We start from the raw sequence: 13173 nt of genomic DNA on the forward strand, positions 1-13173 counted from the left end.
TTTTTTAGAGTCAAACGATAAGAACTTTGACTAACATTTTACAATGTATTTTTTCATCATATTGATATGCAAAAAATTGCAATTTATAGTACTTTTCGTGTAGTTTTTGAATATCTAAAATTTTTGTTTAAAATATCAAATTAATGTAATCTAATTTAACTTTGAAAGTTAGTCAAATTGACTTTGGGAAAAACGCAACATGACAATTAAAAGTGGACATAGGGAGTAATAAATTACCATGTTTGTGTTAGTGTAATATACCACAAATACAGTAAATTACGGTTGAAAATAACATCACAAAAAAATGAATGAATAATTTTTAGGCTGAGGTGCGGATAGGTCGCTCTCTTTAAGGAGATTCAAGCCCACTGCGGCATAATCTACACCGATCTAACAGTATCACTCTTGACTTGTCCCCTTCAGGATACAACCAGTCCAACAACGTTGTACAACTCAAACAACTCCGGATTAGTTGAAGAGTCCAAAGCTCCACATAAGAACACCTTCCTTCAACAGATAAATATTCTCTTTTTCATAGTGAATACAGTTAAAGACTTTGAATATTTTCTTTGGCTTAACTCTCTCTTTCACTACTACCCACTACAATATTTTCCACACTTAACATTTTTCTTACTTCCCTTCGCAAATGAAGAAACATCACTATTTATAGGTGAAGAAGTATTCCATGTAATCAATGGGTAGAATGTGGTGTAGTAATGTGGGTAGATGAATGTAATAGATGTTAAATAAGTTACAAGAAATTAATGGTAATATGAATTCCAAGAAACTAATGGTAATATGAATTACAAGAAACTAATGACCATGAGAGTTACAAGAAGTCAAGAACTAATGGTCATATAGGTTACAAGAATCAATAGTCATCTTCTACCATAATTTATACCCACTAACATATGCACTTAATATTTTGTTTTAATAATAAAATGCATCTACAACAACAATTTGTATATTGGCAAGCGAAATGAACAAACAAAGTTATGAAAAATTCTTAAATATATAAATACAGAATTTGTTTATACTTACCCTATTTGTATATTCGTAAGCGAAATATACAAATGGAGATAAATATACGAACCGCAGCTTCCATAGCAAACGAAACTATAATTATGGAGCACAATCATCAAAATTATAGCTATAAAGCCTATTTCTAAAATTTTGTAAAAAAAGGGGGGCAATGAAATAACTTATTCCAAAAAGAAAATTTTCACTCTTGAAATTGAGGAAATGATTGGACTATAACTATTATTTATTTACATAGGGGGAATTTTCGCTTATAGCCACTCAAAAACAACTTAATTATGATTCGTAGCTATAGTTTGCTAATTACAATTCATAGCTACATGTTAGAGGGGAGACGAACCAAATATGTATATCTGTCAGATAATTGTATATATGTAGCTGGTATACATATGTATTGTATATTTGGCGAACAAGATTGGGAGAGGGAGGATAGAGGCGAGTGAGATTGGGAGAGGGAGGAGAGATACGAGCGAGATTGGGAGAGGGAGGAGAGAGGCGAGCAAGATTGGGAGAGGCAGGAGAGAGGCGTGCGAGGAGAGAGAGCAGAGAGTGGAGAGAGACTAATTGTATTTGTATATGTGACATATAATTGTAAATGTATGTGTATAATTTGTATTTATATATGTATAAAAGAGGAGAGAATGGCATTATTACAACTAAAATTAAGTTGTGAGTCATAATTAATTCAAACTATATCATGTTAACTAATTAACTAGTATAATTATCAAAAAGTTCGTCGAATGGATTTCAATCAGGGGGGGACAAAAGAGAAGTATTTATTTATATATATAAAAAGGTATATTTTCTTGATATTATTCCCCCGCAACTTAATCTTCTATTTAAAACTTTATCTACACCAAATTCTTCAAAGTCAAATTATAGTTTCTGAACAAAATAAAATTTAAAAAAAGTTCTAGCTATTAGATTTGTTGTCTAAATCAATTGCTCCATCCTCTTACTTAAAATATGTTCTTATTGCTTAAAATATGTGATCTAAATATATATTAAAAGAAGCCAATTTGAAGAGGAAAACATGCAAAATTATAGTAAGGAAGAATCCCCCATATGTAGTATCCTGTAAATTTTTACCATTATATGTGAAAGTGTTACTATTTAGGAAATTAAATAGACATTTCCTTGGCTATAATTTTCTCAACTTTTAAAAAGATAAATCATTAGCTATGTCAACTTGTAACACTCTATAGTAAAATTTTACTTTTAGGAAACTGAAAAATCTACACCAAATTGACCCTTGTATATACTTATTCTTAATAAGAGGGAGTAATTAGTACAAAAAAAATGAAGAAGAAAAGGCTGTTGTCATTGGAATTTTATTTTGAAACTCCCAATGAAGGTACAAAAGTCGAATAATAAACATACTATATACAAAGGAACATCAATACAAATAATCCCCAGAAAAACAATAACAAAACACAAACATAAATTCGAAATTTTTAAGTACAAACATAGGTTCTCTACTTGTTCACAAATGCACATTGTTTTCTAATTTCACCAGCAGAGCCAGTCTTAACTTCTATCCTTCCCATTTTCTCCATAGCCTTTGTGAATTCCGCATTGAATTCTTCGATGGAACCCTTAACTAGCTGGTTGATGAATGATTTTGTTGTAGCACTTGTTGTTAAGGCTGCATCAGATTGAAATAAGCCTCTCCTTTTGAGCAAAAGCTTGTAGTAGCTTAGATCAAACGTCCTGAAACTACCAGGATCCATCTCAACTATCGTTGTATTGTCGTTGATTGATTTGCATTTTTTCCCCTTAAGATTGGATGCGTATTCACTATCTAGAGATGGATCTTGTGTGCCCAAAACACCAGTGAAATTGTACAAACGTGTTGAAAATGACGAACAATGAGAGACTCCAATGGTGTGAGCCCCTGAGAATTAAAAAGGACCTCTATTGTAGTTATGCCCAAACAATTGAAAATTGTTACCAGAGCCAAATTCAAGATTTAAAATTAGTGTAGTTATGCTTGTTACGAGAAGCAGATTCAAGATTTGAACTGATTGTACTTTTAAAAATATGCGTTCAGTCGAACTAGTAGTGCATAGGCTGCACTCGCGCCTCTATAAATGTGTTTGTACAACTCCAGATTAGTTGAAGAGTCCAAAACTCCACATAAGAACACTGTCCTTCAACAGATAAATATTCTCTTTTTCATAGTGAATACAGTTAAAGACTTAGAATATTTTTTTTGTCTTAACTCTCTCTTTCACTACTACCCACTACAATATTTTTCACACTTAACATTTTTCTTACTTTCCTTCACAATGAAGAAACACCATTATTTATAGGTGAAGAAGTCTTTCATATAATCAATGGGTAGAATATGGGTAGATGAATGTGATAGATGTTACATAAGTTACAAAAAACTAAGTAATATGAATTACAAGAAACTAATGACCATGAGAGTTACAAGAACTAATGGTCATATAAGTTACAAAAACCAATAGTCATATTCTACCATAATTTATACCCACTAACATATGCACTTAATATTTTATTTTAATAACAAAATGCATATACAACAACAGTTTGTATATTGACAAGCGAAATATACAAACGAAGTTCTGAAAAATTCTTAAATATATAAATACAAAATTTGTATATACTTACCCTATTTGTATATTCGTAAGCGAAATATACAAAAGGACATAAATATACAAACGACAACCGCCTTAGCAAACAAAACTATAATTATGGAGCGCAATTATCAAAACTATAGCTATAAAGCCTATTTCTAAAATTTTCTAAAAAAAAAAGGGGACAATGAAATAACTCATTCCAAAAAAGAAATTTTTCACTCTTGAAATTGAGGAAATGATTGGACTATAACTATTATTTATTTACATAGGGGGATTTTTGCTTATAGTCACTCAAAAATAACTTAATTATACTTTGTAGCTATAATTTGCTAATTATGATTCGTAGCTACATGTTAGAGGGAGGAGAGAGGCGGGCGAGAGAGGAAATAGAGTAGGGAGGATCAAATTGTATATGTATATCTGACAAATAATTGTATATATATAACTGATATACATATTTATTTGTATATCTGGCGAGCGAGAATGAGAGAGGGAGGAGAGAGGGCAGAGAGTGGAGAGAGACGGACTGTATATGTATATGTGTCAGATAATTGTATATATGTAACTGGTATACATATGTATTTGTATATCTGGTGAGCAAGATTGGGAGAGGAGGAGAGAGACAGGTGAGATAATGAGAGGGAGGAGAGAGGCGAGTGAGATTGGGAAAGAGAGGAGAGAGGCGAGCTAGATTGGGAGAGGGAGGAGAGAGGGCAGAGAGTGGAGAGAGACTAATTGTATTTGTATATGTGACATATAATTGTATATGTACATGTATAATTTGTATTTGTATACTATAAAAGAGGAGAAAGTCGAGAGAGAGAAGAGAAATGACATTATTACAACTAAAATTAAGTTGTGAGTCATAATTAATTCAAACTATAGTTATGTTAGCTAATTAACTAGTATAATTATCAAAAAGATCGTCGAATGGATTTCAATCGGGGGGGGGGGGGGGGGCAAAAGAGAAGTATTTTTTAAAAAAAGGTATATTTTGTTCATATTATTTCCCAGCAACTTAATCTTTTATTTAAAACTTTATCTACACCAAATTCTTCAAGGTCAACTTATAGTTTCTGAACAAAATAAAAAATTTAAAAAGTTCTAGTTATTAGATTTGTTAACTAAATCAACTGCTCCATCCTCTTGCTTAAAATATGTTCTTCTTGCTTAAAATATATGATCTAAATATATTAAAAGAAGCCAATTTGAAGAGGAAAACATGAAAAATCATAGTAAGGAAGAATCCCCCATATATAGCTAGCGTTTGACCATAGATTTCCAAATATTTTTGGCAAATATTATTTGGGTGAAAATTTGGGTGAAATTTCACCATGTGTTTGGCCATAGTATTTGGGAAACATATTTCACTTTTTTAGAAAAATATGATTTATACCCACAAGTTTTAAAAACTATCAAAACTAACCATAAGTTTGTATTACAAGTCAATTGGATCTTCGTTGCAACAAATAACAAGTAGTGTCCGTGACACTGGAGCAATGTGGTAGTTTAGAGTGAGTGAAACAAGCATCATTCCATACATCGTGAAGTAGACAAAGCACATGACTTTATTACTCTGAGCCGATTGTTCATCATTTTCATCAACAACCATATCATCACTTTCATATTCACCGAATATTTCATCACTATTTTGGTGTTCACGTAAAAAAATATGTAATACAACGCAAACAACTACTATAGAGGGTGTTTTTGTGAAAGATAAAAGTTTGGTGTAAAATTTCAATTTTTAAAAGATCTCAAATAATGAGATTTGGCCTAAATACTAGAAAAACCTAGTATTTGGGAATTTGTGATATTTGCCAAATAATGACAAATTGTGTGGACAAACACTATTTGCAAAATTTTCCCCAAATATTATATTACTTAGGAAATCTATGGCCAAATAGACTTTTCCTTTACTATAATTTTCTCTAACTTTTAAAAAGATAAATCATTAGCTATGTCGACTTGTAACACTTTTAGTAAAATTTTACTTTTAGGAAACTGAAAAATCTAGATCAAATTCATAGTCAAACTTAAGAGTATTGACCCTTGTATATACTTACTTATATACTTAATAATAAGAGGGAGTAATTAGTACCACAAAGATGGAGAAGAAAAGACTCTTGCCATTAGAATTTTATTTTGAAGCTCCCAATCAAGTTACAAAAGCAGAATAACAAACATACTATACAAAGGAACATTAATACAAATAATCCTCAAAAAAACAACAAGAAGACACAAACATAAAGCCAAATAATTGAAATTTTAAGTACAAATATAGGTTCTCTACTTGTTCACAAATGCACATTGTTTTCTAATTTCACTAGCAGAGCCAGTCTTAACTTCTATCCTTCCCATTTTCTCCATCGCCTTTGCAAATTCCGCGTTGAATTCTTCGAGTGAACCCTTAACTAGCTGGTTGATGAATGATTTTGTTGTAGCACTTGTTGTTAAAGCTGCATCAGATTGAAATAAGCCTCTCCTTTTGAGCAAAAGCTTGTAGTAGCTTAGATCAAACGTCCTGAAACTACCAGGATCCATCTCAACTATCGTTGTATTGTCGTTGATTGATTTGCATTTTTTCCCCTTAAGATTGGATGCGTATTCACTATCTAGAGATGGATCTTGTGTGCCCAAAACACCAGTGAAATTGTACAAACGTGTTGAAAATGACGAACAATGAGAGACTCCAATGGTGTGAGCACCTGAAAATTAAAAAAAACCTCTGTTATAGTTATGCCTGAAAAATGAAAATTGTTATCAGGATTTGAACTTTGTGTAGTTATGCTTGTTACGAGAAGCAAATTCAAGATTTGAACTGATTGTACTTTTAAAAATATGCGTTCAGTCGAATCAGTAGTGCATATGCATTATGGAATATGTCGAAGTAAACATAAAAATAAATGTGCATGTACTTCATCAATTTAGTTTACCAGATAAGAGGACTAAGTCTTTTAGATCAAGACCCTTGTTGGCAAAAGATGTTTGGAGACTAGACAAGTTACTTGTTGGAGGTGGAATATTTGCCAATGCTTCAGAAGCATTAGATATTTTTCCATCTCTTCTACCAGTTGGTACATTCCAGAAAGGTCCTCCCTATCATGCAAACAAGAAGATAATTAGACTGCGAGTTCAATCTATATGTACACACTGACTAATTAGTCGATGTTAAGTTATATAGCCAAATATTTATGTGTGTTATTTTCTCGAGTTTTATACTTACGGTGACCACAACAGAGTCTCTAGCAACTAAGGTAACAATATCAGCACAAGAAACAACTCCAGGGCATTCAGCTTCAACTATTTTCTTCACTCCATCTATGAATGAGAAACCTCTCAATGTTTGATTAGGAATTGCCACTTTTTCAGTCTGATTCTTCGTGCTCGAAGTGAAATTCAGAAGTACAGAACCATCACAACCCTGCAAAATTAAAAAAGCAAACAAAGAAACACTTAATTTGGAGCAGAATACACCGACAACTTATCCCATTAAATTTCATTTAGACACTCGATTTATGACCTATTCAAATGAACATCTGAACATATGATAAAATATTAACGTACCCTGACAAAGCAATCATGGAAATGAAGTCGCAATAACGCTGCTGCAAGAGATGGAGCCTTTGGAATGTGCTTGTGGACATAGTCCTCAATAATTTTCTCTGCTTTTGGACAGCTTTTGGCATAGAAATTGAGTTGTAATTGTGCATGACTAGCATCTAAAAATATACCTACAATACAAATAACAAAGAGACCCAAGCCAAAAGAAGACATGTTTTTTAATTCTAGTGAAAGAGACCTTGGTATTTTTTTTTCTTTCTGTCACACATCAACTAGAGAGGATCAAAGCCAATTTATAGGACTAGAAATTAGATTAGTTATAGTATGTCTCTTTCAATAGAGCTTCTAATTAAGTGAGATTCCTTTTATTGTGACCAACCTCAATCATTTTGATGCTTAAGCAAACACCTATATTAAGATTGTTTAAAAGATCAAATACCAAATGAAAGAAAAATATGTATAGATATGACCAAAAGAAATTTTAACCTCCTTTACCACTATACTTGAATATTTCTAAAGGTTAAAGAAGATTCAACAACTCACATATAATTTTTTTCAAAAAAACTCCTTTTTACTCTATTTGCACCGTGTAATTTTTTAACGCAGGGAGTTGGTTAATTCTCGACACTTCTTAGTTCCGCCAACTGGATGGAGCCACCCATGTCCAATTGGTGCTTCAAAATTACATTGTATATATAATAGGCAAAACTTTTATGTGTATATTATATGTTGAGTTCACTTGACTTTCTTTATACTTTGACATCACGTAGTGAAAATTTTGATTCCGCCATAGTTTATTGTGCATGTGGAAGTCAATTTTTCAATAATTAGCACGTAGTAGTAGTACCTGCTACGTAGCATAATTAGCACATACATATATATGAACTGGACAAACTGACTTTTTGCTATTTATTCATCTTTGATGTGAAAGGCATAATGTAAGGATCAACATAATTGCATAATTAAAATAATAGAGATTAGGTTTTTAAAAAGTTGGAATACGGTGGTATTCAATTTTAAAAAAAAACTTCACCAAAAACCAATTACATATAACTAATCCTGCCTTGATAAGATTGATTGATTGATTCTGCGTTTGTTGAGAAGATAATTAGGCCAATAGTAGTTTTTGTCTTAATTAATTTAAGTTTTTAGTCAACTAACTCCCATGCAAAGAGTAAGATCACGTTTGTCTTGGAGGCATTCGATGGAAAAATAACTATTCATCCATCAGGGAAATTATACAAAATAATACTATTTAGCCAATATTAGATATTATAGCTACAGTTTAAGAAAATTGTAATTCGGGTCTACAATTTCTTCAATTCTTGCTATTCGCCTGATTTGTATAGATCCAGAATTTGTATAATTCAATTCCTGATTGTATAAATTCAAACTTTTGTATATGCTTACCCTAACTATTTGTATACAATTTATGAAAAATCCATACTGCAATTGTCATGGTTTCCTTTTTTTAGAGTCAAACGATAAGAACTTTGACTAACATTTTACAATGTATTTTTTCATCATATTGATATGCAAAAAATTGCAATTTATAGTACTTTTCGTGTAGTTTTTGAATATCTAAATTTTTTGTTTAAAATATCGAATTAATGTAATCTAATTTAACTTTGAAAGTTAGTCAAATTGACTTTGGAAAAACGCAACATGACAATTAAAAGTGGACGTAGGGAGTAATAAATTACCATGCTTGTGTTGGTGTAATATACCACAAATACAGTAAATTACAGTTGAAAATAAAATCACAAAAAAATGAATGAATAATTTTTTAGGCTGAGGCGCGGATAGCTCGCTCTCTTTAAGGAGATTCAAGCCCACTGCGGCATAATCTACACCGATCCAGCAGTATCACTCTTGACTTATCCCCTTCAGGATACAACCGTCCAACAACGTTGTACAACTCAAACAACTCCGAATTAGTTGAAGAGTCCAAAGCTCCACATAAGAACACCTTCCTTCAACAGATAAATATTCTCTTTTTCATAGTGAATACAGTTAAAGACTTTGAATATTTTCTTTGTCTTAACTCTCTCTTTCACTACTACCCACTACAATATTTTCCACACTTAACATTTTTCTTACTTCCCTTCGCAAATGAAGAAACACCACTATTTATAGGTGAAGAAGTATTCCATGTAATCAATGGGTAGAATGTGGTGTAGTAATGTGGGTAGATGAATGTAATAGATGTTAAATAAGTTACAAGAAATTAATGGTAATATGAATTCCAAGAAACTAATGGTAATATGAATTACAAGAAACTAATGACCATGAGAGTTACAAGAAGTCAAGAACTAATGGTCATATAGGTTACAAGAATCAATAGTCATCTTCTACCATAATTTATACCCACTAACATATGCACTTAATATTTCGTTTTAATAATAAAATGCATATACAACAACAGTTTGTATATTGGCAAGCGAAATGAACAAACAGAGTTATGAAAAATTCTTAAATATATAAATACAGAATTTGTATATACTTACCCTATTTGTATATTCGTAAGCGAAATATACAAATGGAGATTAATATACGAACCGCAGCTTCCATAGCAAACGAAACTATAATTATGGAGCACAATCATCAAAATTATAGCTATAAAGCCTATTTCTAAAATTTTCTAAAAAAAGGGGGGGACAATGAAATAACTTATTCCAAAAGAGAAAATTTTCACTCTTGAAATTGAGGAAATGATTGGACTAAAACTATTATTTATTTACATGGGGGAATTTTCGCTTATAGCCACTCAAAAACAACTTAATTATCCCTCGTAGCTATAGTTTGCTAATTACGATTCGTAGCTACATGTTAGAGGGGAGACAAACCGAATATGTATATCTGTCAGATAATTGTATATATGTAGCTGGTATACATATGTATGTGTATATTTGGCGAACAAGATTGGGAGAGGGAGGAGAGAGGCGAGTGAGATTGGGAGAGGGAGGAGAGATACGAGCGAGATTGGGAGAGGGAGGAGAGAGGCAAGCAAGATTGGAAGAGGCAGGAGAGAGGCGTGCGAGAGAGAGAGAGCAGAGAGTGGAGAGAGACTAATTGTATTTGTGTATGTGACATATAATTGTATATGTATGTGTATAATTTGTATTTGTATATGTATAAAAGAGGAGAGAATGACATTATTACAACTAAAATTAAGTTGTGAGTCATAATTAATTCAAACTATAGTCATGTTAACTAATTAACTAATATAATTATCAAAAAGATCGTCGAATGGATTTCAATCAGGGGGGGACAAAAGAGAAGTATTTTTTTATATATATAAAAAGGTATATTTTCTTGATATTATTTCCCCGCAACTTAATCTTCTATTTAAAACTTTATCTACACCAAATTCTTCAAAGTCAAATTATAGTTTCTGACCAAAATAAAATTTAAAAAAAGTTCTAGCTATTAGATTTGTTGTCTAAATCAATTGCTCCATCCTCTTACTTAAAATATGTTCTTATTGCTTAAAATATGTGATCTAAATATATATTAAAAGAAGCCAATTTGAAGAGGAAAACATGCAAAATTATAGTAAGGAAGAATCCCCCATATGTAGTATCCTGTAAATTTTTACCATTATATGTGAAAGTGTTACTATTTAGGAAATTAAATAGACATTTCCTTGGCTATAATTTTCTCAACTTTTAAAAAGATAAATCATTAGCTATGTCAACTTGTAACACTCTATAGTAAAATTTTACTTTTAGGAAACTGAAAAATCTACACCAAATTGACCCTTGTATATACTTATTCTTAATAAGAGGGAGTAATTAGTACAAAAAAAATGAAGAAGAAAAGGCTGTTGTCATTGGAATTTTATTTTGAAACTCCCAATGAAGGTACAAAAGTCGAATAATAAACATACTATATACAAAGGAACATCAATACAAATAATCCCCAGAAAAACAATAACAAAACACAAACATAAATTCGAAATTTTTAAGTACAAACATAGGTTCTCTACTTGTTCACAAATGCACATTGTTTTCTAATTTCACCAGCAGAGCCAGTCTTAACTTCTATCCTTCCCATTTTCTCCATAGCCTTTGTGAATTCCGCATTGAATTCTTCGATGGAACCCTTAACTAGCTGGTTGATGAATGATTTTGTTGTAGCACTTGTTGTTAAGGCTGCATCAGATTGAAATAAGCCTCTCCTTTTGAGCAAAAGCTTGTAGTAGCTTAGATCAAACGTCCTGAAACTACCAGGATCCATCTCAACTATCGTTGTATTGTCGTTGATTGATTTGCATTTTTTCCCCTTAAGATTGGATGCGTATTCACTATCTAGAGATGGATCTTGTGTGCCCAAAACACCAGTGAAATTGTACAAACGTGTTGAAAATGACGAACAATGAGAGACTCCAATGGTGTGAGCCCCTGAGAATTAAAAAGGACCTCTATTGTAGTTATGCCCAAACAATTGAAAATTGTTACCAGAGCCAAATTCAAGATTTAAAATTAGTGTAGTTATGCTTGTTACGAGAAGCAGATTCAAGATTTGAACTGATTGTACTTTTAAAAATATGCGTTCAGTCGAACTAGTAGTGCATAGGCTGCACTCGCGCCTCTATAAATGTGTTTGTACAACTCCAGATTAGTTGAAGAGTCCAAAACTCCACATAAGAACACTGTCCTTCAACAGATAAATATTCTCTTTTTCATAGTGAATACAGTTAAAGACTTAGAATATTTTTTTTGTCTTAACTCTCTCTTTCACTACTACCCACTACAATATTTTTCACACTTAACATTTTTCTTACTTTCCTTCACAATGAAGAAACACCATTATTTATAGGTGAAGAAGTCTTTCATATAATCAATGGGTAGAATATGGGTAGATGAATGTGATAGATGTTACATAAGTTACAAAAAACTAAGTAATATGAATTACAAGAAACTAATGACCATGAGAGTTACAAGAACTAATGGTCATATAAGTTACAAAAACCAATAGTCATATTCTACCATAATTTATACCCACTAACATATGCACTTAATATTTTATTTTAATAACAAAATGCATATACAACAACAGTTTGTATATTGACAAGCGAAATATACAAACGAAGTTCTGAAAAATTCTTAAATATATAAATACAAAATTTGTATATACTTACCCTATTTGTATATTCGTAAGCGAAATATACAAAAGGACATAAATATACAAACGACAACCGCCTTAGCAAACAAAACTATAATTATGGAGCGCAATTATCAAAACTATAGCTATAAAGCCTATTTCTAAAATTTTCTAAAAAAAAAAGGGGACAATGAAATAACTCATTCCAAAAAAGAAATTTTTCACTCTTGAAATTGAGGAAATGATTGGACTATAACTATTATTTATTTACATAGGGGGATTTTTGCTTATAGTCACTCAAAAATAACTTAATTATACTTTGTAGCTATAATTTGCTAATTATGATTCGTAGCTACATGTTAGAGGGAGGAGAGAGGCGGGCGAGAGAGGAAATAGAGTAGGGAGGATCAAATTGTATATGTATATCTGACAAATAATTGTATATATATAACTGATATACATATTTATTTGTATATCTGGCGAGCGAGAATGAGAGAGGGAGGAGAGAGGGCAGAGAGTGGAGAGAGACGGACTGTATATGTATATGTGTCAGATAATTGTATATATGTAACTGGTATACATATGTATTTGTATATCTGGTGAGCAAGATTGGGAGAGGGAGGAGAGAGACAGGTGAGATAATGAGAGGGAGGAGAGAGGCGAGTGAGATTGGGAAAGAGAGGAGAGAGGCGAGCTAGATTGGGAGAGGGAGGAGAGAGGGCAGAGAGTGGAGAGAGACTAATTGTATTTGTATATGTGACATATAATTGTATATGTACATGTATAATTTGTATTTGTATACTATAAAAGAGGAGAAAGTCGAGAGAGAGAAGAGAAATGACATTATTACAACTAAAATTAA

At 31.8% G+C, this 13173-nt stretch overlaps 1 protein-coding gene across 1 annotated transcript; it reads right to left on the reverse strand.

The window, feature by feature from the left end:
* Positions 1-5752: 5752 nt before the first annotated feature.
* On the reverse strand, positions 5753-7418 carry LOC125817533 (peroxidase 3-like). Its single transcript, XM_049497076.1, has 4 exons — positions 7209-7418; positions 6868-7065; positions 6578-6740; positions 5753-6349 (listed from the first exon to the last, which is right to left on the reverse strand). The coding sequence occupies exons 1-4, from the start codon at positions 7416-7418 to the stop codon at positions 5931-5933; spliced, it is 990 nt and encodes a 329-aa protein (XP_049353033.1). The 3' UTR covers positions 5753-5930.
* Between the last annotated feature and the right edge of the window lie 5755 nt (positions 7419-13173).

This window comes from Solanum verrucosum, unplaced genomic scaffold (assembly GCF_900185275.1).
Source record: "Solanum verrucosum unplaced genomic scaffold, falcon-dt-bn FXZP01000280.1, whole genome shotgun sequence".
Lineage (NCBI taxonomy): Eukaryota > Viridiplantae > Streptophyta > Magnoliopsida > Solanales > Solanaceae > Solanum > Solanum verrucosum.

What these genes read in the sequence shown, in the direction of transcription:
- LOC125817533 (XM_049497076.1), bottom strand. Translation starts at nt 7,418, where the DNA reads ATGTCTTCTTTTGGCTTGGGTCTCTTTGTTATTTGTATTGTAGGTATA. An exon ending in TCCATGATTGCTTTGTCAGG is followed by an intron (nt 7,066 to 7,208) that starts GTACGTTAATAT and finishes TTAATTTTGCAG; the next exon opens with GGTTGTGATGGTTCTGTACT. An exon ending in AGACTTAGTCCTCTTATCTG is followed by an intron (nt 6,350 to 6,577) that starts GTAAACTAAATT and finishes TTTAATTTTCAG; the next exon opens with GTGCTCACACCATTGGAGTC.